Source organism: Hypanus sabinus, chromosome 3 (assembly GCF_030144855.1).
Source record: "Hypanus sabinus isolate sHypSab1 chromosome 3, sHypSab1.hap1, whole genome shotgun sequence".
NCBI lineage: Eukaryota > Metazoa > Chordata > Chondrichthyes > Myliobatiformes > Dasyatidae > Hypanus > Hypanus sabinus.
This window is the reverse complement of record NC_082708.1, coordinates 28,269,875-28,296,771: the sequence shown is the minus strand read 5'-3', so window position 1 is coordinate 28,296,771 and position 26,897 is coordinate 28,269,875. Positions and strand designations below refer to the sequence as shown.

At 43.6% G+C, this 26,897-nt stretch overlaps 1 protein-coding gene across 1 annotated transcript in view; it reads left to right on the top strand.

Moving 5' to 3' along the window:
* Positions 1-26,897, top strand: part of relt (RELT TNF receptor) — a 72,055-nt gene that overhangs the window by 13,639 nt on the left and 31,519 nt on the right. The window contains exons 3-5 of the mRNA XM_059963952.1: positions 6,339-6,452; positions 10,878-11,056; positions 18,702-18,787. Of these exons, the coding sequence (XP_059819935.1) occupies positions 6,339-6,452; positions 10,878-11,056; positions 18,702-18,787 (379 nt within the window). The remainder of the gene's footprint in view (positions 1-6,338; positions 6,453-10,877; positions 11,057-18,701; positions 18,788-26,897) is intronic.

Genomic DNA, 26,897 nt, shown 5'->3' with positions numbered 1-26,897 from the left:
GAGGAACTCGGACAGCGTCTTCAGATGGGAAGAAACATTTAACGTTTTGGGTGGAGACACTTCATTAGGGCTCAGAAGGAAGGGGGTGGAGGGAGTACAAGCTGGCAGGTGAAGTGGGAGCCTGACGGGAGGGGACAGTTGACCATGGAAGAGAGAAGGGGAACCAGAGGGAGGTACTGGGTAGTTGAGGAGAGTCAACGGGTGACAGGATAACCAGAATGAGGACTGGGGGGGTGGGTGAAGAGAAGGGCAGTGTGGACGGCGGGGGGGGGGGGGGGGGTAATGTGAGATTACCAGAAGATGGAGAAATTTATATTTGTGTCATCAAGTTGGACACTCCCCATGGGGATTATGATGGTTAGATTGATTTTACTTGTGTGCTCCAACACTCCTGCCTCTCTGAAAATTATAAGGATCAAGCCCAGATTTAGGTACAGTTGGCCCTCTTTATCCGTGGATTCCGCATGCGCGAATTCAACCAACTGCAAATTTGTCATTATTCCCTAAACAATGTAGTATAACAACCATTTTACATAGCATTTACATAGTATTAGTTATTATAAGTAATCTGGAGATGATTTAAAGTATACAGGAGGGTGTGTGTGGGTTATCGTGCATCGTGATAAAAAAAAAATCAGAAGTTCTCTTACTAAGTAAGTTGGAACAGGTACATCCAGTATTATTTAGCGTCAGTTAGTCAAATGTTTGTCTTAGAATATAGTATATATTTTACCTTTCTATGCCTATAAAACACTTAAGAACATATGTTTTGGCGCCGGGCTCGGGAAGTTCCCGAGCTCGAGCTAGTGACAGATCGCTATGGAGTGTGCTCTCCATCCGGCCGGGTTGATGTGGAGAATCAAAAACCCAAAACCCCAATACCCAATAATTAAACCACTGTGTTGCTTAGTAATAATTGTAGCTTTTATTGGGGGCAGAGCCTTCTCACTTTATCTTTTAAAATTGTTCTGATCTTTGACCAAAGTAGCCTAACGCTTTTCCAATGACCAATGTTGTTTCACCTCTTTCCGATTGCTTTTTTTATTTCCACTTTATTGTGGCGGCTCATTTCCTAGCGTATGCGAACCGACTCACAATTAGATAGCCTACGGGGGTTTGCGAGCACAGAGCTTTGGAGCTTCTTCGCCATGGGGGGCCGGTTGACAGAGGCTTAAAAGTGAGGCTGAAGTTTTCGAATAAAGTTTTTCCTTCGACTGCAGTTACCGACTCCGTGTCGTAATTTTAGCGCTGTTTGTAGCACACCGCTACATTATTTTCAATTGTGATTATTTTCGTGCATTCAGAGCTCTGACGCTGGATCTTAAATGTCCACCGCACTGAGAGAAGTTAAGTAAGGTCTAGGGTTCCGCTGGGTCCTAAGGTCCACAGGATTGAGATAGGTTGAATAAGGAACGAGCTTCAGTGAATTTTGGTATCTGCGAGGGGTCCCGGAACCAATACCCTGCAGATAAGGAGGGCCGTCTGTATTATGTCCCTGTAATTTCATCACATCTCATCCCAGAACAGCCTTACTGGATATGGAATCATTGAAGAGCCAGTGCCCACAAATTTGCATCAGGTATTTCACAGGATCAACGAGGAGGCACCAGAATTTGAAATTGCCTCCAATGAAAGGGAAGCAAGTATGATCAATGTATCTGGCCTCATCAAATACAGCTGGTTAATCAATGTTACACTGTCTGATCCCAATGCAGTAGAAGTCTGCCTTCAGTATAATAGCAGGGGTAACTCTGATTGTCAGCCAAAAGTTTGAAGGAATAGGTGAACTACACTGACATAGCTCACCTGATGTGATGAGGTTTCAATATGCATTTGAGTGCTGGCACCATCAAGGTCATCTTCAATAGGTGCTACCTCAAGAAGGCGGTATCTAACATTAAGGACCCTCACCACCCAGTACATGCCTTCTTCTCATTACTATCATCAGGAAGAAGGTAACATACTCAACATTTTAGGAACAACTTCTTCCCCCCCTGCCATCAGATTTCTGAACAGTCGCTCCATGAGCCTATGAACACTACCTCACAATCTTACTTTATTTTGTACTAATTTATGTTTTATTTATTGTAACAATAAGAAATATAAAATATAGTAATTGTATTGCACTGTACTGCTGCCACAAAACAAAAAATTCACAGCCTATGTTGGTAATAAGCCTGGTTCTGAATTTTTTATGTACCTTCATCATTCCTTGCTAGTACAGGAATTTTAATGAGATGTCTCATTATAACAATTATAAATTTGCATGAGCAAAGGGTTGATGTCAAAAGATGCTGAGGCAGAAGCATGGTCTGAAGTACTGATCTTAACTTTTTGTGGTAATTAGGAAGCTTGAGGAAGACAATTGATGTGGGAGAGAGATTCCACTGGGGCCATCTTTGGCTGTTTATTGAAGGAGGATTGGTGGTGGAGAAACTCAGAAAGGAAAAGTGATAGAACATTGGTTTCGTGTATAATCCTAAAGTCAGCAGTATGTTGTGAATTATAGTATGGGTTGGAAAAAAGCTACCCTTTCAAAATTTATCAATTCTGAAGCCACCAAGAAAATAATTTGAGGTAGTGTTAAATTATGGGGAGAACAACTGAAGCAACTTTAATTTTTCAAATATTCCAATTTTCTTCCCCTGTTGTAATTAATATATAACAATAGCTGTTAACAGCCTCAGAAGAACTAAGCAGCACTCTTCCATTTTAATGTAAGCTTTTAGAATTGAACATACTGGCTATTAAAGGGGGAAGAGTTTCACACAGTGGGTGGTAAACATATGGAACGAGTTCTCAGAGAAAGTGGTAGAGGCGGGTACAAATGCAACATTTAAAAGACATTTCACCAGCTTCATGCTTAGAAAAGTTTTTGAGCAGGGGTTCTCAAACCTTTTTTAATACTGTGGACCTCTACCATTAAGAGTGTCGAGCTAGCAACTCAGCCTCATAAAAACAAGAATAGCTTGTGACAGAAACACCGTCATGACGGTGCCCTGAGAACTCCACTGCCGAGTTGAGGGATATTCTTCTTCACTACCATTAACCGAAGGTCCACAGACCCCGGCTGGGAAACCATGTTTTAGATGGATATGGGGCAAATACTGGAAAATGGGATGAACTCTGAAGGAGATCTTGGTTGGCATGGATGAGTTGTGCCAAAGACCAGAATCGGATTTATTATCATCGGCACGTGCCATGAAATTTGTTTACTTAGCAAAAGCAGTTCAATGCAATACATAATAATAGACAAAGAAAAATAGTAAATCAATTGCATTAAGTACATATTAAATAGATTTAAAAATAGTGCAAAACAGAAATGATATTTAAAAGGTGAGGTAGTTCTCATGGGATCAATGTCCTTTCACGAATTGGATGGCAGAGGGGAAGAAGCTGTTGCTGAACTGTTTTTGGGCTTCTGTACCTCCTACCTGATGATAGCAATGAGAAGAGGGCATGTTCTGGGTGATGGGGGTTCTTAATAATGGACACCATCTTTCCGAGGCACCATCCTTGAAGATATCTTGAATTCTATGGAGGCGAGTACCCAAGATGGAGTGGACTTGATTTTACAACTTTCTGTAGCTTCTTTTGATCCTGTGCTGTAGCACCCCTCTCCCCCCCCCCCCCCCATCATATCAGATAGTAATGCAGCCTATTAAAGTTCTTATTTCTGTTAACTTCAATCTGGCATCAACTCATTAATATATTCATGTGATGTTCTGTGGTTTATTGTAGAAGTCAGCTTATTCTTATGTTACGAACCCTGTAACTGGGTCATTTACCAGCAAAGATAGAGAGGTCCGTTGAAGTCTGATGGTACTATTTTAACAGTATTTATTGATAAAAAATACACAAAATAATATCAATGCAAACATAAGATAATATACGTCGTCAATACTAAATCTAAACGCGTGGGTATAATAAGAAATAGCTCTATCGTTGTCTAGGGGATAATGTATTGTCCGATGGAAATATAAAAGTCACTGTTAGTTCGTTCAAGCTGCAGCATTTTGGTTTGAGAGAAAGACGGGTTAAACTTGCCCAGTCCTTTTATGATGTTAATCCTTTGAGTCGTTGGGAGTTGGTTTCCCCGTTGTTAGCTAAAAGCCGTTCTTCCATGGTAAAGGGCACCGGTTCCTGGACAAATGGAACCGAACGCACGTGGCCTCCCCACCGGCTTCCGCTATTACGGGATCGCTAGTGTTTCTTCTGGTGCGTCTGAGGGGCTGTTCCCACAGACCCTCTTTTATCCTGACTCACAGGGTCTCAGATGTCAATCAGGTTGGGGGTGATGCAATCCCTCCCTCAACCAGCCCACTTTGCCTGAGGGCTTCCACGTAGCACAGTATTGTAATACGCAAGTTCGTCTCCGAGAAACAATGGCCGTTTCCCGTAGCTTTATATCGCCGGGTGGGGGGGGGAACAAGACATTCCGCACGTCTCTCTCTCTCATTTCCTGGGTCTCTTGACCCAAGTCAATAGTGATCTTGCGATTCTCACAAAGGAGGGGGCTACCCCGCACCCTTCGGCCCCTCAGAGCTGTGGTACATTCATAACACTTAGTGCACCATGTGCAGTACTGTACAAAAGCCTTGGGTCTAAGACTTCTGATTAAATAGGAAGAGTAAACAAATAAGAGTACATAGCTTTATAATAGCTCAGTAGTATTAAGTGTTATTTGGTAAGTGGAAAGATTATACGTAGAACTGTGAAAAGTCTTGGGCACCCTATCTGTCTACACACACATGCACACACACCTCTATAAACCCTCCTCAGTCCACCAATCACTTTGGAGTCCTTTCTTAGCACTCCGCTTCTCTCTGCTGACCCTTGCTTCTCCTCACTCCTCCCTGATGGAGGGTGTTGACCCTGAAATGTTCGCAGTTTCTTCCCCCCCCACCCCACCCAAATGCTGCCTGACCCTCCGTTGAGATTCATCGCCCAGGTCTGGGTGATGGGTGATTCCAGACCGAGCAGGCTGTTGACACTCAGCTGCATGCTGATCTGGCCTAATGAGTTCCACAGTTCAAGGCCAATTGTGGATCCATCCAAATAATACTGAACTCTGGTTACCATCAGTGGCTGTTAGCTGTACACTATGGGCTAATTGTCTTTGTTTATTATCAAGTGTTAATAGAAACATAGAAAACCTACAGCACAATACAGGCCCTTTGGCCCACAAGGTTGTGCTGAACATGTCTCTACCTCAGAAATTACTAGGCTCACCTATAGCCCTCTAATTTTCTAAGCCCCGTGTACCTATCCAAAAGTCTCTTAAAAGACCTTTTCGTATCTGCCTCCACCACTGTTGCTGGCAGCCCATTCCGTACACTGAGTAAAAAATCTTACGCCTGACATCTCCTCTGTACCTACTCCCCAGCATCTTAAACCTGCGTCCTCTTGTGGCAGCCATTTCAGCCCTGGGGAAAAAGCCTCTGACTATCCACACAATCAATGCCTCTCATCATCTTGTACACCTCCAGGTCACGTCGCATCTTCCATCGCTAACAAAAGCTGATTTATCCCCTCCAGTATTTGCTCTTTGCAGCCACTTTATTCGGCTCAGGAGCAGAACCTGGTGTGGTCTTCTGCTGCTGTAGTCCATCCACTTCAAGGTTTGATGTGTCATGCGTTCAGAGATGCTCTTTTGCACACTATTATTGTTAACAAGTGGTTATTTGAGTTGTTGTCACCTTTCTCTCAGCTTGAACCGGTCTGGCCATTCTCCTCCGACCTCTCTTGTTTCAAGGTGATTTTGCCCACACCATTGTCTGTAAACTGTAGAGGCTGTTGTGTGAGGAAAATCCCAGGAGATCAGCAGTTTGAGGTAGTCAAATCACCCTATGTGACACCACCAATTATTCCACAGTCAGTCACGTTTCTTCCCCATTCTGATAATTTTGTGGAACAACTGAGCCTCTTGACCATGTCTGCATGCTTACGTACAGTGAGTTGCTGCCACCTGATAGGCTGGTTATATATTTGCATTAACAAGTAGGTGAGCCACTGAGTATATTTCCACTGAGTGCACAGAAGATGCTGTCATCATTTTGACATCCACGAGTAAGCAGATTCCTGGCAGTGGAGAAACCTGAACCTGGCCCCCAGCCAGTATATTTGAGAAACGTCTGTGTATGAGAGAGAGAGAGAGAGAGAGAGAGAGAACAGGGATTTCAGTGCACAAAGATTAACAGAATGGTTACTCTGCCATATGCAGAAGGTGACACTATAATTCAGTTGCATTATGAGCTGCGTCACTGAACAGTTCATTGGGCCCCAGTGAGGGGTGAATGATTAAGTGTCACCAACACAACGTGTCTGTTTTCTCACAGCTGCTGACATGGCAAAGTATTATGATGATGCAGTGCGGTGAGCTGGAATTTGAGGACAGCCAAGGTCACTGTGTTCCCTGCTTTCCCTGTCCTCCAGGACAAGAGCCTGACAAGGTAATAAGCTCACTCTTTCTAACATAAACTTAATTTAGTAATGTGTGTCTTTTAGTTTTTCTTTTTTTTTGTCTGTATTTTAGAACATAGACCACTGCAGCACAGCACAGACTCTTCATCCCACTTTTTAACATACCCTTTGCCCCCTGGTGTTAGCCATTTCTACCCTGGAAGAAATAGTCTCTGGCTATCCACTAGATCTATACCTCTTATCTTGTATACTTTTATCAAGTCATCTCTCCGCTCCATAGAGAAAAGCCCTCGTTTGCTCAACCTATCCTCATAAAATGTGCTCCCTAATGCAGTCAACATCCTGGTAAGTCTCCTCTGGACCCACCTTCCAGTAATGGGACGACCAGAAATGAGCACACTATTCCAAACGTGGTCTAACCAGGATTTGCTTCATGTAAGCCACGTATATGCAATTAAAGCTTCCAAATGCAGAAACATTAAGGGGAAGGTGAAGGGCACACAGCTTTGGAGTGGCTCTGCCGTTCAGTTCAATCATTCAATCCTGTACCTTTGTATCAAAGTCCCACTCTGATCCTCTTGCGGCCTTGAAGCCTTTCCTGTTCAGAAACCTACCGATCTCCTCAAATAAAACCAGTGCCTTCAGGTATTCTATGGGTTCATCACCTTTGGAATGAAAGAACCTCTCCTTTTGAGTTTATTGTCATATGCTTAGACGCAATGAAAAATTTACTTTGCAGCAGCTTCGCAGGTCCACAGCATCAGAAAATCAACTAAGTGATGCATTCCAAATGTCCTGTGCTGTGAACTAAGATGGAGATTGCAGTTCTCAGGAGCTCCTCCTGCCAAAGTAAATTTATTATCGACATACATATACATCACCATATACAAACCTGTGATTCATCCTCTTGTGGGCATTCACAGTAAATACAAGAATCACAATAGAATCGGTGAAAGACCACACCCAGTAGGAAGAACAAACAGCCAATGTGCAAAAGTCATCAAACTCTGCAAACACAAAAAAAGAAATAAACCATAAACATCAAGAACCTGAGATGAAGAGTCCATAGGTTGTGGGAGCAGTTTGGTGATGGGGTGAGTTAAGAGCCTGATGTTGAGGGGTAAGAACTGTCCCTGATCCTGGTGGTATGGATCCTTCCTGATGGCAGCAGTGAGAAGAGAGCATGGGCTGGATGCTGCCTTCCTGGACAGTACTCCATATAAGTGTGCACAAGGGTGGGGGGGGGGGGCTTTCCCCCTGATGGACTGGGCTGTATCCACTACTTTTTGGGCTTTTTTGTTCAAGGGCATTGGTATTTCCATACCAGCCCGTGATAAAAAAGATCAGTGTATGCCTCGGGTATCATTCCCTACACCGGCTTTTCAGTGTTTCTACACTCATTTAGATCTGTTCATTCTTCTAACTCTGGTGTACACAGGTTTAATTACATGTTCCAAGTCTATACCGGTATCCATCCCCAGCTTTTCCTTCGCTACATCGACGACTACATTGGCGCTGCCTCTTGCACGCGTGCTGAGCTCATCGACTTCATTAACTTTGCCTCCAACTTTCACCCTGCCCTCAAATTTACCTGGTCCATTTCTGACACCTCCCTCCCCTTTCTTGATCTTTCTGTCTCCATCTCTGGAGACAGCCTATCTACTGATATCTACTATAAACCTACAGACTCTCACAGCTACCTGGACTATTCCTCTTCCCACCCTGTCTCTTGCAAAAAGGCTATCCCTTTCTCACAATTCCTCCGTCTCTGCTGCATCTGCTCTCAGGATGAGGCTTTTCTTTCCAGGAAGAAGGAGATGTCTTCCTTTTTTAAACAAAGGGGCTTCCCTTCGTCCACCATCAACTCTGCTCTCAAATGCATCGCTCCCATTTCCTGCACATCTGCCCTCACCTCATCCACCCGCCACCCCACTCAGGATAGGGTTCCCCTTGTCCTTACCTACCACCCCACCAGCCTCCAGGTCCAACATGTAATTCTCCGTAACTTCCGCCACCTCCAATGGGATTCCACTACCAAACACATTTCCCCCCCCCCCCTTCTGCTTTCCGCAGGGGTCGCTCCCTACGTGACTCTCTTGTCTACTCGTCCCCCCAATCCCTTCCCACCGATCTCCCTCCTGGCACTTATCCTTGTAAACGGAACAAGTGCTACACCTGCCCTTACACTTCCTCCCTCACCACCATTCAGGGCCCCAGACAGTCCTTCCAGGTGAGGTGACACTTCACCTGTGAGTCGGCTGGTGTGGTATACTGCGTCCAGTGCTCCCGGTGTGGCCTTTTATATATTGGTGAGACCCGACGCAGACTGGGAGACCATTTCGTGGAACACCTACGCTTGGTCCGCCAGAAAAAGCAGGATCTCCCAGTAGCCACACATTTTAATTCCACGTCCCAGTCCCATTCTGATATGTCTATCCATGGCCTCCTCTATTGTCAAAATGAATCCAAGCTCAGGTTGGAGGAACAGCACCTTATATACCAGCTGGGTAGTCTCCAACCTGATGGCATGAACATTGATTTCTCTAACTTCTGTTAATGCTCCTCCTCCCCTTCTTACCCCATCCCTGACATATTTAGTTGTTTGCCTGTTCTCCATCTCCCTCTGGTGCTCCCCCCCCCCACCCCCCGCCTTTCTTTCTCCTCAGGCCTCCTGTCCCATGATTCTTTCCCTTCTCCAGCTCTGTATCACTTTCGCCAATCACCTTTCCAGCTCTTAGCTTCATCCCACACCCTCCGGTCTTCTCCTATCATTTTGCATTTCCCCCTCCCCCCCACTACTTTCAAATCTCTTACTATCTTTCCTTTCGGTTAGTCCTGACGAAGGGTCTCGGCCCGAAATGTCAACAGCGCTTCTCCCTATAGATGCTGCCTAGCCTGCTGTGTTCTACCAGCATTTTGTGTGTGTTGTTGTTTGAATTTCCAGCATCTGCAGATTTCCTTGTGTTTGCTCTTTAATTACTTAATTTCTCTTTGTATGACAGCTCTCCATCCAAGAACCATTTGATAATCAAACCTTCAAATAATACATATCAGTATCCCATATAATTGTTGTAAGAATTCTTGTTCCTGTACACAAAAGCTCTTACATTGAAGGCCTACACACCAATTGCAGTCTTAACTGTTTGCTATACCAGCATGTTTGCTTTAAGTGAGTGACATTAAAGGTCACCCTAGATCCCTTTGTATGTCAATATTACCCAATGTTTTGCCATTTAGTTTCCCTTCCCCCCCGCCTCCAGCTAATTTGGATAACTTCACATTTATTCACGTTATGCTGCACTTGTCATATCCTTGTCCTCACTGGACTCATCTTGAAGCCTCTACAACTCTCAATCCCACATTGTCGGCAAGTTTAGAAAGGTGGGGTTCCTTTCCCTCATCTCTGTCACTGACAAATGTTCAGACTAACTAGTGCTCTATGTTTTCCCACAAGACACTGCCTGCATCCTGAGAGGGGCCCAGTATTTGTGAAGTGATTATGAGAAGGTGGAGGCTTTTAATTACTTAGTGAGCCTAAGCCAAGCAGGTCAGTGTTGGTAAGCTGGACTTAAATTATTGGCATCCCACTTGCTTCTGCCCTGCTCTGCTGAGTAATGCTGAGGACTTGCGCGTATGTCTGGTCCTGTTTGCATCAGTAAGATGTGTTTGCAATTTTATCTGTCCTGAGAAGGGAATCCTCCTTCTCAAGCAATCCTCCTGTTAATGTCCTCCTGGGATGGGTGAGGAAGGGGAACTTTTGAGTCCCTGCTCAGTGAATTCAGCAGAGACTCCTGCAGTAGACACATCCCCATAAACCATTAAAATGAACTGGCTTGGTGAAATTCCTGTATATATTGTTTTCCCTCTCCGTCTCTAGATTCCAGCTTGGTTGCTAGGTGACCTTATGGAAATGAGAATTGGGATTTTGGGATTGATTCTAAATGGTTCCCAGTTCAATAATGCTCATTAAACCACATTGCCCAGAGCAAACATTACACACTTGGTCTGTTTCAGCGCACTACCACATCATATTAAAGCAAATCCTAGCATCGTTTCCCAATTGTTGTAATGGCGAATCATTAATAATTCGACTATTGACTGATCAATCAACAGGAACAATAGATAAGATTAAATGTAATTGGAGTAGACAGATGGCTTTGGTTGAAATGCTTGAATGACCAATATAATTTGTTATAAACTGCTTTTACTCACAATTGTATTATCACTATTGATTAATCATTTGTGTTGTGCACAGGCCCTTTGTGGCCAAACTGTCATTTCAAGAGATTGTTTTGGTAATTATAGCGAATACAGTGAAATCCTAATTGATTCTGCACTTTATAATCATCATCATCTTGTCTTAATCTTAACCGTGTGGTAATAAAAAGCATGTATCTGCTTGGGGACAACCTGGGAAAATTTTACTCTACTAAAATAGAAGCTGTTTCTGTTAGGAATGTGGTTACGGAAAAGGTTTTGAAAAGAGCTGCAGAACCTGTGCACAGGGCACTTTTAAAGACAGCTATGGTTTCGGGTCCTGTAAAACCCACACGGACTGTGCGAGCTTGAGGAAGACGTATATTCGTCTGGGAACACCAATGACAGATGCTGCCTGTGGACACTGTTTGCCAGGGTAATTAACCTCTAAGTCTCCCTCTTGTAAATTTTAGTATTGGAAAACTTGAGCTTGATGCAGATTCCTCGTTAACTCTTTTTGCATGTGTAACATCTAAATTGTTTCAAATCGGGTTAAAGATTGCACTGAAATAACTAATTTGCAGTGCATCGTTATACATTATGATAATGCTCCATTTGTTTATGGGCATTAGTTATTTGAAATTATAATTTAGTCATGGAACTGCAAAATTATTGGGAATTTTTAAATTTGTCTCTGAATTAATTATCATGTCAGGTGGTTCTCCTGTATTGTGCCATGTTTTGATGAATTATATAATTGAAATTTTCTCAATTTGCTACATGTGACCAAAATCTTGTGGAGACTGTGCACTTTGGGAGATGCGTGCCAAAACAACCATGAAGAGCAAATGACCTTGTACACATAAAGTCCTCAAAACTCTGGCCAGCTTTCTCGATAGGATTTTGCTACCTTGGGGCTTCAAGCAAAGCTGCCATGGTTCCTATTGAATTTTTAGTGAGCCTTCTCATGACCATCAACTCAAACTTAATGAGTTCAGAATGAAATTGAAACTGAGGAAGAAAAAATTGCTTATTTCTACTTGAGCTCTGCTGGTTCAGGTTGGAAAAATCAACTTTTCATTTCATAACTTGAGACACAAACTTCAAGGACCACGTATCATAGATCACGTGAGATGTGCTCATTATTTGTCCATGAGTGAGTGATATATTGGAAATCCAGCACATGAAGACAATTCTCATTTGCTCATCGTTTATAAATGTTTCTGTAATGATTAATCAAGTTTATATTTCATAGGTACAGTCCAGTGTAAATGACTTAAGCATGCTTGTTAAAAGTCAACAACTGCATTTACTTGTATTTAGTAAGTACAATGTAGTTGGTATAAAGTTCTGCACAATGTAGTCTATAAACTGGAAGGCTACTGCATTGGTCAATAGAGCAGCAGATGTTGAAATTTAATTTCCTATGATTGAAGCAGTAATTTTGGCTCTATATCACAGCACTCTGGAAAACATTAAAAAAACAGAACACGAAATTATGATTCCTGAACTAGCGTTGAATGTGAAACTGGGGGGAAAATCATCTTTACAAGTCTACCAAAGAGATCAATTAATTGCGTGGCATTAACTTATCTATTTAAATATATTTATTTGGTCTAACTGAAGTGAAGTCAAATCCTCCTCCTGACATAATCTATGCATTCAGTGCATCTAAGAAATCACTCGATTTCAACCCTTAATATCCCAAACTGCCATCAATTTGTAATCTAATTGCGTATCTGGATATCTGTAAACATGAAATGTGTTGTTCTGTCTATATCAAGTAGTCATTCATAAACAGAAGATTCTGGAAAGAGGGAGAGGGAGAGAGAGAAAAGAAAAAAAACATGCTGGAGGAACTCAATGGGCCTATGGAAGTTAATAAACAGTCTACATTTTGGGCCAAGACCCTTCAGGACCAAAAAGAAAGGGGGAAAATGGCAGAATAAAAAGGAGGAAGGGGAAGGAGGACTTGCTGGATGGTAATATGTGAAGCCAGGTAGATGAGAAAGGTAAGGAGCAAGAGAAGAAGGAATCTGATGGGGAAGGAGAGTGGACCATGGTAGAAATGGAAGTGGGGGGGGACACCGGGGGGAAGTGAAAGGCGGAAGAGGCTGGAGTGAAGATGGAAGGGAAGGGGGGGAAATTGCCAGAAGGAGAAAGTGATGTTCATGCCCTCAGGTTAGAGGCTACCTAGACGGAATACAGGGTGTTGTTCCTCCACCTTGAGAGTGGCCTCATAGCAGAAGAGGTAACCATGGACTGCTATGTCAAAATGGGAATGGAAATTAAAATGGTGGGCCACTGGTGGACGGATGGAGTGGAGGTGCTCGACAAAGCCGGCCTCCAATTTGCGTCTGGTCTCACCAATGTAGAGGAGTCCACATTGGGAACGCCAGATATATTAGATGATCTCAAAAGGTTCATAGGCGAAGAGGTGCATCACCTGGAAAGACTGTTTGGGGCCCTGAATGAGAGGAGCTGAATGGGCAGGTGTGGCGTTTCTATCACTTTCAGGATATGTGATAGGAGGGCGATTAGTGGAGAGGGATAAATGGACAAGGGAATCACAGAAAGCAGAGAGTCGGGGAGGTAATGGTGCGTTTGGTGGTAGGATCCAATTGAAGATGGTATAAGTTTCTAAGAATGATGTGTTGGATGCAGATGCTTATGGGGTGGAATGTAAGGACCAAAGGAATTCTGTTAGTTGGCAGGAAGATGGGTGGGCGCGGATTTCGGGAAATGGAGGGAGAGGTGGGTGAGGACAGCATCAATGGTGGAGGATGGGAAACACTGTTCTTTGAGGATATCACTAATATCCTGGGGGGAAAAAGCCTTAGCTTGGGAACAGGTGCAGCAAAGGAACTGTAAAAGGGAATAACATTTTTACAGGAGACAAGGTGGGAAGAGGTATGATCGAGATGGCTGCAGGAATCGGTAGAATTATAAAAGATGCCAGTAGACAGTTGTCTCCAGCAGGAGAGACGGGAGAAAAGTGTCAGAAATGGACCAAGTGAACAAGGGCTGCGTGGAAATTGGAGGCAAAGTTGATGAAATTGACAAGCTCAACCTGGGTGCAAGAAGCAGCACCAATGCAGTCATCGACATAGCGTAGGAATAGGTGGGGAGCTTTATCGGAGAAGGCTGGAACAGTGACCGTTTTATGTAGCCAATGAAAAGTCAGGCATAGATGGGGCCCACGCATGTGCCCATGGCTACCCCTGGAGTCTGGAGAAAGTGGGAGAAGCTGAAGGAAAGATTGTTGAGGTTGAGGACGAGGACCAGTTCTGCCAGATGGAGGAGTGTGGGGTGGAGGGGATCTGGTTGAATCTTTTGTTGAGAAAGAACTGAAGAGCTTTAAGGCCTTCTTGATGGTGGTGATAGAAGTGTATAGTGACTGGACATTGGTGGTGAAAATCCATTGTGCTCATTTTTGATAGGCAGAGTGCCTATTTTGTAAGTATAACCATTTCTGGCACATTCAGTTTGTAGCAATAGGTAAGTAGATGGGCTGCTGGACAGAATAAACATTTAGTGACAAGGATGGAAATTTTACTTCAGATATGTGAAGTATGTGGTTGACAAGTGTGGTGTGTGTTTGGTGCTTTCCTTTTGCATGTCTTCTGGGCCCACTTTTAACAGAATCCTCTTTGTAAAAGCCTCTGAATAGAGTTCATAGGGTGAAAAACTACAATGGCTCAGCTTAGTGACATGACTCAGTAAGTTTAGCCACTGTTGATTAGGAGTGGAACAACATGCCAACGCTGAATAGCAAGACAGGGAAACGAGGCTTGTATGGCTGAACTTATAAACTATTATAAGCTATTCATGTGTTCTTGAAGTGAATGGTATCCTACAGGTTTAAAGTGAAGTTGATGGAAAGCACAGAACGTTGTGATTTGTGACTAAGGATACAATCCTGGGCTAGAAATGTACAAAGTGTGACAAATCTGTCACGCAAGACAAAAGTATAAGCATACAGAATTGGAATGACTCAATTAAAGTTGTTAGAAATGGCCAAGAGCTGGCACACTTGTAGCTGGACTCGGTGTTGCCTTCGTAATGAATCAATCACTAATGTTGAATAAGAGTGGGATTTCATGTCCTTCCGCAAAATGAAGTGAATCAGTCATTTGAAATATTTGCACTGTCGCTCATCCTCTGGTTCAAGCCAATTTGTATTTTTTTCTTTCTTTACAATGCTCTGGCTGTTCCTTCATTGAAACATCTTTTAAACCATTGTTCAGGCTCCAAGAACTGTTCCCTAAGGTCTCTCTTTGCTTCCCTTGGTTACTCTATTAACAAGGGAAATTGTCTAGCTAACCAGACAGTGGTTAATTGAAATTTAAGATGGGCTTAAATGGGTTTTAAATTTCCCCTATGCTCATGGTTATCTCTTGGCTATAGCCCCAGCCCACCCCAGTCCTGCTGGAGGTAGCAAGTTTTTGCTGTTCGGGGGCAAAGTATTGTCTCTACGTGCTTTCATTCTCACTCCCCAATCCAACAGAAGATGCAGCTAAGACACAGATCTTGTAAGCCTGTATCACAACCTGATAGGTGTTTACAAGATTAGGAAAGGCATAGATAGTGGACAGAATGTTTCCAAGGGTTGAAATGTCTAATACTAGAGCGCATGCATTGAAGGTGAGAGGGGTAGGTTCGGGGGCATGTGAGGGGTAATTTTTTTTTGTTACTCAGTCATGGATGCCTGGAATGTGTTGCTTGGTATGGTGGTAGAGGCAAATACTTTAGAGGCTTTAAACAGATGTTTGGATAGGCATATAGATGTAAGGAAGATGGAGGGATATGGACATTGTGTACGTAGAAAGGATTGGTGTTCGGGATTTGCTTTTTAGCTGGTTCAGCACAACATTGAGGGCCGAATGGCCTGTTCCTGTGCTGCAATCTTGTGTTTTTATCACTAAAGTTTTCAGCACAGTACAGGCCCTTCAGCCCACTGTTCTGCTGACCTTTTAAACAACTCTTAAAATCAACCTAACTCTACCTCCTACAAAGCTCTACTTTTTTCTAACATTCTTGTGCCTATCTAAGAGTATCTTAAATGCCGCTAATGTATCAGCCTCTACTACCACCCCTAGTAGAGTGTTCCATGCACACAACACTGTTTTTAAAAATCTTGCCTAACATCCGCCCTCTGCCTTCCTCCAATCTCTTTAAAATTATGCCCCCCATATTAGCAATTCCACTCTGGGAAAATGGCTCAACATGCTGTAATGTTCTGTAAGGTCCATTCTAGTGGCACAGGGGTGATAGAAAAATGGAAGGTGATGTGGAAGGAAAAGGATAGATTAATCTTGGAGTAGGTTGAAAGTTCAGCACAACATCTTCGGCCGAAGGGCCTGTACTGTGCTGTTATGTTCTGTGTTTTTGTGTCAAGGATCAATTGAAGGAAATTTCATCACCATGAGAGCACAGAGGCATTTGTGTGGTTCTCAGCAGGCGTCAGTAAAACCTGTGTGGCACAAGATTTGCTAAACAGCCTGACGCCATGAGGAGATGGACAAGGGTAAATTAATGGTATGTGCTGGAGATGTAAATACTCAGACAGGAACTGGCTTTGACAATTTGGCCAAATGTGCTTTCTTCCCCACTGTTATCTAAAACATTTGTACAGGCCTCTTTTCTTTAACCGATAAGCTCAGATGATTTGTGAATTAGAATCAAAGGCACTATAACCAGGTTCAACTTCTCACTGTTGAGTCCTTTCAGCTCAGGGAATTTATTCAGAATGAATTTTTAATTTAATGCTGAGGCTGTTGTTTACATTTGCCTCTTGGGAATGCCAGTAACTCATCACCCAGCTACTTCAGATAGATTCTCATCCTTATTGTAAATGAAATTTCTCCTTTATCAAGTGCTACGTTCTTCCCTGTGACTTTGAGCTCAAATGTATTTGCAGTCTCCTCACTGTGCTTTGCTGGTAGTTGATTGACCATTTCAGAAGTGACTGGAATTTCAACCCTAATGGGAGTGGGAGGCTTAAACTGTACGCGGCAGAAAGCTATTACTATCGAATCAGTCATTCTAAACTGGTGAATCAGCAGTAAATAAGGACTGTTAGCTTATTAATTACCAAAATCATCTTGTTTCCTGAATATCCAGACTTAGCCAGAAAAGCCTGATCTAATAGTTCTAGTTTCTAGTAATTATAATACATTAACTGATCTTTCCATAATAATGTCTGACAATATTTACATGGAAACCTCTTTAGAAGGAAACTTAAACCACATCAGGTCATTAAATAAAAAAATCTTACCACTTGTACATCTGGAGCAACAATTCCTGTAGTCACTAGGCTGGCTTTGTCGAGTGCCATGGAGTCACTGTTGAATCATGGCGACCCTACGGATAATGTAGTTGTCCTTCAGGTTTTTGTGCCAGGCCTTTCTTCCGCAAAGATACTACTGCTGCCCAGGTTGGGAACTCAGGACTCTCGCCTCGAAGTCCAGTGCTGATACCACTACATCAGCTGCCAGCCCAAGGGTTGGCTTTAAAACTCCCTAATAGGACATTTTTGTTATGTAATTCTCATGAGAATACAAAATATAAGACAGCTCTATGTAATTCTTAAATTCCCATCAATTTGTGTGTAATTTTGGAGCAAGGTGTCTGAAAACTTTCCATGATTCCTTTCATTTACAGAATGGGGAAGCAGTGTCTTTGATTAGCAGAGTGATGGCCACCCAATTGCAGCAGTGCACCCTCAGACATCTGGCAGCCATGGGAGGTGGGACAGTACAACTTGTTTGATTGTGCCAGTTGCATAACATTTCTCAAAATACTGTATATCACATGCTAAGGTTCTAGGCAGAAACTTAAGTTGCCAAACTGCCAACTTTTTGCCCTTTAGAAAAACAATGATTGCTTTTTAACAGGCCCTTGTAGAATTACCATTCTGTATCTATAAATAACCAGCATTATTGTGAAATACATTAAAATAAATCATTCTTACAAACATTTGCTGGTTGAATGGGAATTCTGGGAGAAAAAATAGTGGATAAATGTTTTTTCTTTAGTTTATATTGAATTAATTATCAATAAGTATCCTAAGTTGAAAGTTCAAGTACTTTATCCAATTTGCTCTTTTCCATTGTATGTCTTTAAGCTAAATAGCCTACAGATAATGATGTGGCTGTGAATGAACCCTCAACAGACAATTAAGAATGGAGGATGGATTTGGGGTTCAGAGTGAGATCAACAATAACATTTGATATTAGAATTTGAAGCTGAAATTGAAAGATCTATATTTTGTGGAATTTGAGCAATGCTTCCAGTTGAAGAACGTACATTAAAATTGTGTGGATAAATACCCTTTTAATGATCTGGTTCAGATCTGTGTGGAAGTTCATTCATAGTGAAGGAATCTGCTTTAGAATGAAGGCTGGGAAAATGTTGTTATTTTTACTAACTATTCTGAACCCCTAGAAAAGTACAGCTATGCAGGAGGAGAAGGATGAGGGCTTCTCTTTCACTTTATCACATCTGACCGTATTCTGGTATCTTGCCATGTCACTCGGGTTTCTGTGCCATCCATTCCAGTGACCTGTCAAGATCAAGGCAGTAGAAGCATCAGTAATCAACTCAGTTCTAAATTTCTGTCTCTTGCATCTAGCTGCACATTGTTTTTTCCAGTTTAACCTACCCAACTGATAAAAGCCTGAGGAGTTTTGAAGTGACTTGGGTTTGTGTGAAATGCTGGTCTAGGATTCACCTTGAGCAAATAGATGGGCCAGAGGTTTGTTTAGAGCAGCCACTGCTTGCTGTCATAACTGAACTGGATTGACAGTGGATCATTGTTGGATTGTGGAAATGGAGTCTTTGGCTAATAAATATGGTAAGGCAGAGCAGCTCAGGAGAGAATTCCCAGATAGGATTTTGAATTTTACTCCCTTAGCTCTGGAGGAGTCTTTACAAGGTATTTTTTTCTGGAGTTGATATATCTTAATAGCTTTGTATAACTGTAAAAGCAGCTGAAATATCGGGTTATATAATCATGTCTTTTTAACATTATCAAAGCAGTTATTGTTTAACTAACAGCTCATTTTTGCTTTCTTTTGTAGGCATTATGCCTCTGTTGAAGAAACCTCTGGATTAGAGAAATGTCTGCCATGTTCATCTGCTCCACTGGGAGCTGTAGAATGTTCAGGTAAGTCTTGTTGGTAGAAGCTGGTGAATCCACAGTAATGCAGGGGGCGCAGTAGTGTCGAGCCAAGTTTATTGTCATTTAACTGTGCACATGTATATAATGTATATAGAAATGAGACAATGTTTCTCTGAACCAGGGTGTAAAGCACAGTAGTACGCGTACCAAGCTAACATGAAGGCAAGTGGAAAAATCTACAGATGAATCACACATAAATAACAAACTAAAATGCATTAATGTTAAAACATTGTAAGGTACAGAACAGATTAACCCATGACACTTCAAATACGATGTGGCAGGGAGTTCAGAAGGTTAATGGCCTGGGGGATGAAACTGATTCCCATCCTGATCATTCTAATTTTTAAGCATCGGAGTCTCCATCCTGATGGTAGAAAGTCAAAGAAGATGCTGGGTGGATGGGTGGGATCCTTACTAATACCAAGGGCCCTGCATATACAGTCTCCCTGGTAGTTAGTGGGGAGACCGCTATGATCCCCTCGGCTGTTCTCAGTCTTTTGTAGAGACTTGTGGTCCGATGTTCGACTGCTCCCGTACCAGATGGAGATGCAGGACGCTCTCAATGGTGCTCCTGTAAAACGCAGTTAAGATGGGAGGGGGGCTGTGCCGCCTTGTTCAGGGAGGTGAGGTTATCCGCGATGTGAAGTCCCAGGAACTTGATGCACTGAACTCTGTCTATGGAGGAGCCATGTATTAGCAGAGGAGGGTGGTTTGTCTGCACCTTCCTGGTCCACAGTGATTTCCTTGTTCATGTTCAGGATCGGGATGTTCTTCTCACACCAATCCACCAGCTGCTCTACTTCCTCTCTACAGTCTGTCTCAACATCATTCTTGATAGGCCAACTGATGTTGTGTCATCCACAAGCTTGATGACTTGGTCGGAGCGGGATCCTGTGACACAGTCGTGCGTCAGCAGTGGGTTGAGCACACAGCACTGGGGAATTCCGATACTCAGCTTAATGAGACTAGAGATGTTGCTGCCCACACGGACTGACTGTGGCCTTACTGTTAAGAAGTTCAGCATCCAGTTGCAGAGGGAGGTGTTGAGACCCAGCAAGGATGGTTTCCCCGCCGGTCTCTGAGGTGTGATGGTGTTGAATGTTGAACTGAAGTTTATAAAAAGCAGTCTGGCATATGACTCCCCATTTTCCAGGTGGGCCAGGACAGAATGATAGGCGCTCGTTGATTCCAAAGGAAATTACAGTGTCACAGTAGCATTACAAGTGCACAGATATGCAAATATTAAAAGAAGTAAGAAAGAATTTTAAAAATAAGTTACTTCAAAGGGTCTATCAGGAGGGGGGGACATCACTTCCCTCGTTTAGGTTGACACATTGTGGAAGATTTCACCGTGGAAGACACTAGCAGTGTGCCAATGTTGTAGAGTTTGAGGGAAGAGAAGTGATTGCAGTTATTTATTACAAGGGACAGGGTGTTCAAAAGCCTGAAAGACCTAAGGGTACATAAGTCACCCAGACCAGATGGTCTGCACCATTGGTTTCTGAAAGAGATAGAGTTAGAGATTGTGGAGGCATTAACAATGATTTTTCAAAAATCATTGGACTCTGGCATGGTGCCAGAGGACTGGAAAATTGCAAATGCCACCACTCTTTAAGGAAGGAGAAGACAACAGAAAGGAAATTATAGACCCATTAGTCTGACCTCAGTGGTTGGGAAGATGGTGAAGTCACTTGTTATGGATGAGGTTATGGAGTATTTGGTAACACAAGACAAGATAGGCCAAAGTCAGCATGGTTTCCTTAAGGGAAATTCTTGCCTGACTAACCTGTTGGAATTCTTTGAGGAGATTACAGGTAGGATAGATGAAAAAATGCAGTGGATGTGTATATTTGGACTTTTAGAAGGCCTTTGGCAAAGTGCCACATATGAGGTTGCTTACTAAGAGCCCATGGTATTACAGGAAAGTTACTAACATGATTAGAACATTGGAAGTTAGTAGGAGGCAGCAGGTGGGAGTAAAAGGATCCTTGTCTGGTTGGCTGCCAGTGACTAGTGGTGTTCCACAGGGGTCGGTGTTGGGACCACTTCTTTTTATGTTGTATATCAGTGATTTAGATGATGGAATAGATGGCTTTGTTGCCAAGTTTGCAGATGATACAAAGATTGATGGGGGGGGCAGGTGGTGTTGAGGAAACAGGTAGGATGCAAAAGGACTTGGATTAGGAGAAGGGGCAAGAAAATGACAATTGAAATAATACATGTTGGAAAATGCAGGTTCATTCACTTTGGTAGTAGAAATAAATGTGCAGATTATTTTCTAAATGGGGAGAAAATCTAAAATTCTGAGATGCAAAGGGACTTGGGAGTCCTTGTGCAGAACACACTAAAGGTTAGCTTACTGGTTGAGTCAGTGGTGAGGATGGCAAATGCAATGTTAGCATTTATTCCGAGAGGTTTCAAATACAACAGCAAGGATGTGATGCTGAGGCTTTAAAAGGCACTGGTAATGCCATCTTGAGTATTGTGAACAGTTTTTGTCTCCTAATCTAAGAAAGGATGTGCTGGCATTGGAGAGGGTCTGGAGGCGGTTCACAAGTACGAATCCGGGAATGAAAGGGTTGTCAAGAGGTACGTTTGATGGCTCTGGGTCTGTCTCCTGGACCTTAGAAGGATGCGGGGAGCTCATTGAAACCTTTCGAATGTTGAAAGGCCTAGACAGAGTAGATGTGGAAAGGATGTTTCCCATGGTGGAGGAGCATAGGACAAGGGGGCATAGTCTCAGGATAGAGGGACATCCACTTAGAACAGATACGGAGAAATTTCTTTAGCTAAAGGGTGTGAATTTGTGAAATTTGTTACCACAGGCAGCTGTAGAGGCCAGTTCATTGGGTGTATTTAAGGCAAAGATTGATAGGTTCTTGATTGGCCACGGCATCAAAGGTTACGGGGAGAGGCCGAGAAATGGAGTTCAGGAGGAGAAAAAAAGGATCAGCCATGATTGAATGATGGAGCAGACTCAATGGCCTAATTCTGCTCCTGTCTAATGGTCTCTTTATAAAGCCTAAAGGCCAAGGGTAAGAATGACCTCGTATAGCACTCTTTAGAGCGGTGCAGTTTTCCTGGTCTGTTCCTAAAAGTACTCCTGTTCAGCCAAAGTGGCATGCAGAGGGTCAGAACTATTGTCCAGAATGTGGAAAAACTTTTTCACCCAGAGAGTGGTGTATATGTGGAATGCTCTGCCCCAGAAGGCAGTGGAGGCCAAGTCTATGGATGCATTCAAGAGAGAGTTAGATAGAGCTGTTATAGATAGTGGGGTCAAGGGATATGGGGAGAGGGCAGGAACGGGGTACTGATTGCGTATGATCAGCCATGATCACAGTGAATGGCAGTGCTGGCTAGAAGGGTCGAATGGCCTACTCCTGCACCCACTGTCTATTGTCTAATTGCCAGTATTTTCTGTAGGGTGCTTTATTCTACCACAGCCTTGAGTGTGTCCAGTTTGACTCCTATAACAGAACTTGCCTTTTTAATCAGTTTATTGAGCATGTTGACATCACCAATGTTGATGCCATTGCTCCAACACACCACTGCATTGAAGATTGTACTGGCAACAACAGACTGGTAGAACATGCCTGCATACCCCAAAGGACCTCAGTCTCCTCAGGAAGTAGAGGCAACTCTGGCTCTTCTGGAGGTCCACCAGGTACACCCCCTGGTGCTTGTTGGTCCTCACCACATCCATGTTCTCACCATCAATAGTAACAGGGAGCAGTGCAGGCTTAGTCTTCCTAAAGTCCATCACCATCTCCTTTGTCTTGCTAATGATGGGCTGCAGATGATTCAACTTACACCATTTAATAAAGTCCTCCACGTATTCATCCTCCTGCCCTCCCTTATACATCCAACTATTGCTGGGTCATCAGAGAATTTCTGCAGATGACATGGCTCAGTGTTGTATCTAAAGTCCGAGGTGTGCAGGGTAAGCTAGAAGGGAGCAGATACAGATCCCTGCGGGGCCGCTCAAAGCATTCATCATGGTTGATATTAATGCCACCAGACAATAGTCATTTAGGCGGTTTACTGTCGCCTCCTTTGCACTGGAATGATGGCCACCTCAAATCAAACACTTAGCTCTGAAGTCGCTCAAAATGTGTCTGCCAGTCAGGTTGTCCATTATCCAGGACACAATAAAACGTGTCAACCTGCATTGAATGGAGCTTTTCCTGCAGTAATGAGGGCTGGATGGTATTGAGATCAAAAATCATGATCCTCACAGTGCTGCCCCGCTTATCCAAAAGGGAGTACCGTAAATTCCGGACTATAAGCCGCTACTTCTTTCCCACGCTTTGAACACTGCGGCCTATACTACGGTGCGGCTAATGCATGTTTTTTTTCATGCCGCCAAAAACATTTTGCCTCGTAACAGTAGACCAATAAAATTGATGAGTAGTTCACAGAGGTCCAATGAATTTGTACGATAAATCAAGCGCACTTTCACAATTAAATTATTGTAAATCAGTCATTTGTACTCACCCTCATCAACATGGAAAACACTCGAAGAAAAGCATATGATGCAGCTTTTAAGTTAAAGGCGATCAATCTGGCGGTTGAAGAAGGAAATCGAGCTGCTGCACATAATCTTGGCATAAATGAATCGATGTTGAGACGGTGGAGATGCCAGCGTGAAGAACTGAGTCAATGCAAAAAGACGACAAAAGCTTTCAGAGGTAATCATAGCAGATGGCCCGAACTTGAAAACTTTCTTGAAGACTGGGTTAACACACAGAGAGCAGGCGGCCGCGGTGTTTCCACTGTGCAGATCAGACTGAAGGCTAAAGCAATCGCCACCAAAATGAAAATCGAAGATTTTAGAGGTGGGCCATCGTGGTGTTTTAGATTTATGAGACGAAAAGGCCTGTCCGTCAGGGTACGCACGACTCTGTGTCAGCAGCTCCCTCCCGACCACGAGGAAAAGCTTGCTAACTTCCGCACATTCACTCAAACAAAGATAGCGGAGAATTCCATCGGGCCAGATGATATCATAAGTATGGATGAAGTACCTTTGACGTTTGACCTGCCTCTCACTCGGACTGTTAATAAAAATGGTGACTCGTCCATCACACTGGAAACAAGTGGCCATGAGAGAACGCATTTTACTTGTGTTCTGAGCTGCACAGCATCCGGACTAAAGCTTCCACCGATGGTGATTTTTTAAGCGGCTGACAATGAAAGTTCAGTGAAAGCTGCCATTAAGAGTACAAACTCTATTCCAGCTGTGATTCCTGGGGGCACCACGAAGTATTTGCAGCCACTGGACATCAGCGTGAACCGGGCATTTAAAGTGGCGCTGCGCGTTGAGTGGGAGGCTTGGATGACGAGCGGCGAGAAATCCTTTACCAAAACAGGACGCATGCGAAGAGCATCTTTAACTCAAGTCTGCCAGTGGATCCTAAATGCGTGGAGCCGTGTCACAACATCCACCATCACCAACGGGTTTCGAAAGGCTCCTCTGCTGCGTGATGAAGAGGACCGCGTGGGCTCAAGTGAGAGCGACAACGAAAAGACTTAAGTGAGTGACATGATCCTGAGGTTGTTCAATTCGGACACTGAAGGACTTTGATGGTTTTAGTGCGCAGGAGGAAGATGAAGAAGGTGATCAATAACTTTTCCTGGTAGGCTGCAGTATATATATTTTTTTTACCAGTCGTTAGGAGATATTGGAATGTTGTTCGTGCACTGTTCAGTAAAAAAGTATACGCAACGTAATTTGTGTGTTACCGATACGTATGTATATTTAAAAGTAGCTGTGTTACAGGTACTGTTCGAAAAAAAGCATTTGCAATATATATTTGTTTATGTTACCATACGGATTTAATTAAAAGTTAAAAAATCCTCACGTGTAATATCTTTCTGTGTAAATATCACATATTACAATGTGGGATACCTGCGGCTTAAAATCCGGTGCGGCCTGTACAAGTACAAAATTGATTTTCTTTCTAAAATTAGAGCGTGCGGCTTTTAATCAGGTGCGCTCTGTAGTCCGGAATCTACGGTAGTCTCTTTTCAGCAGGTAGATGACAGCGTCGTCAACTTCACTGCACTCCCGGTAGGCAAACTGCCTGGGATCAAGGGCTGATCTGACCAGGGGTCGGAGGTGAGACAGGACAAGCCTCTTGATTGGTCCTTTTTGGGTACTGGGACCACACATGATGTTTTCCACACAGTCGGGACCCTTTCCAGTTTGAGACTCAGATTGAAAATGTGCTGGAGAACTCCACACAGCTGCTCAGCACACTCCTTCAGGACCTTGGGGTTCACAGCATCCAGTCCCAACTTTTTGCTGTGTCTGAGATTCCCCAGAGACCTCCTCACCTGCTCAGCAGTGAGGGTGAGTCCATGATGACTGGGGAGTTGGTGGAAGGTGGGAGCTGTGGGAGGTGAAGATCAGTTAGTGTGTGGTTGGTGAGTGCAGGGCAAGGAGGGGATGTAGACAGTGGTAGCCTGTTTATTTATCTGTGTGTTGAACTGGAAGAGGGGAGGCATTGGTGCTGGGGGAAGCACTGGTTGCCTCAGAACCTGGATTGATGTGCTGAGGACAGAGACTATTACATCGTTAGTGAATCAATTTGAGTGATAAACGAATTGCAAAGGGTCCATTGTAGCCAGGAGAAAGGCTTTAATGTGCTCCTTAACCAGCCGCTCAAAGCATTCATCATGGTTGATAATGCCACCAGACGATAGTCATTTAGGCGGTTTACTGTCGCCTCCTTTGCACTGGAATGATGTCCACCTCCTTGAAAACTGAGGGGACAATGGACTGTTCCAGAGAGAAGTTAGATATTTTCGTCAGCATCTCCTCCAGCTGGGCTGCACAGTCTTTCAGAACTCAATCGGGTATGTTTTTGGGCCCCACAGCTTTGCTTGGGCTGACTCTGGCCAGGGTCTTCCTCACCTCGGTTTTCAGCCAGACCGAGTGTCTGCTCCCCTGGGGGTAGGGGTGCCTTCCTCGCCAGCACTTTGTTTTGCACGTCAAATCGGGCGTGGAAAACCTTCAGCTCTCGGAGTGAAGCGTCCTGGTCATTGATGTGCAGGGTGGACTTGTAGTCTACAATCCTCTGGATTTCCAGCCACATGTGCCTCGTGACTCTGGTATTGCAGGTGGCTATAAATTCTCTGAGAATGCTCCCGTTTCACCTTCCTGATGGAGCAGAAAAGCACAGCTTCTGTTTCCCTGAGAGCTGTCACATCCCCTGATCTAAAAGTAGCATCACAATCCCTCAGCCTGGCACGGACCTCTGCAGTGAGCCGTGGCTCCTCACCTGCCCTCACCCGGATGCTCAGTACACTTCTCTGTGTAGCTGAGTGTAATAATTAGCCTGACGCTATTACAGCAGCAGTGACAGGGCTTCAGTTCTGCTGCTGTAAGGAATTTACGTGTTCTCCCCAAAACAGTATGGGTTTCCTCCAGGCGCTTGTGTATCCTCCCGCGTTCCAAAGACTTGCCTGATTAGTAGGTGTATTTGGGCGGTGCATGTTTGTTTGGCTGGATGGGCCTATAACTATGGTGTAAATCTAAATAATTAACATAGTCTACACCAAGACATTATCTGAGTTATCTTAAACACAAGAGACTCTGGCAGATGTTGGAAATCCACAGAGAAACGTGTAGTGCTGGAGGAACCCAACGGGTTAGGCGGAATAAGAAGCCAGTGATTTGGCCAAGACCACTCATCAGGGCTAAACTAAATATGAGATCTTGTTTCCCAGGTTTAGCGTTTCTTTTATGATGGGCTAGCTTCCATCAGACTTCTCAATTTAGCTCTAAGAGGCTCTAGCACTCAAAAGGGTTTATTGTCACAAGCATGTTGTTAAAGCTTTAATATTTGTGTGAGCCCTTTTGCTCCAAGGACAGTTGTGTGTAGAGGTCAGTCCTTCAACACCATAGCATAGAAATAAGCCATTTGGCCCATCTAGTTTGTGCCAAAATATAATTCTGCCTAGTCCCATCGACCTGTACCCAGAACACAGCCCTCCATACATCTCCCATCCATGTACCTATCCAAATTTCTCTTAAATGTTGAAGATGAACCTGGATCCTCCTCCTTGGCAGCTTGTCCTTGTGGCCTTCATTGAA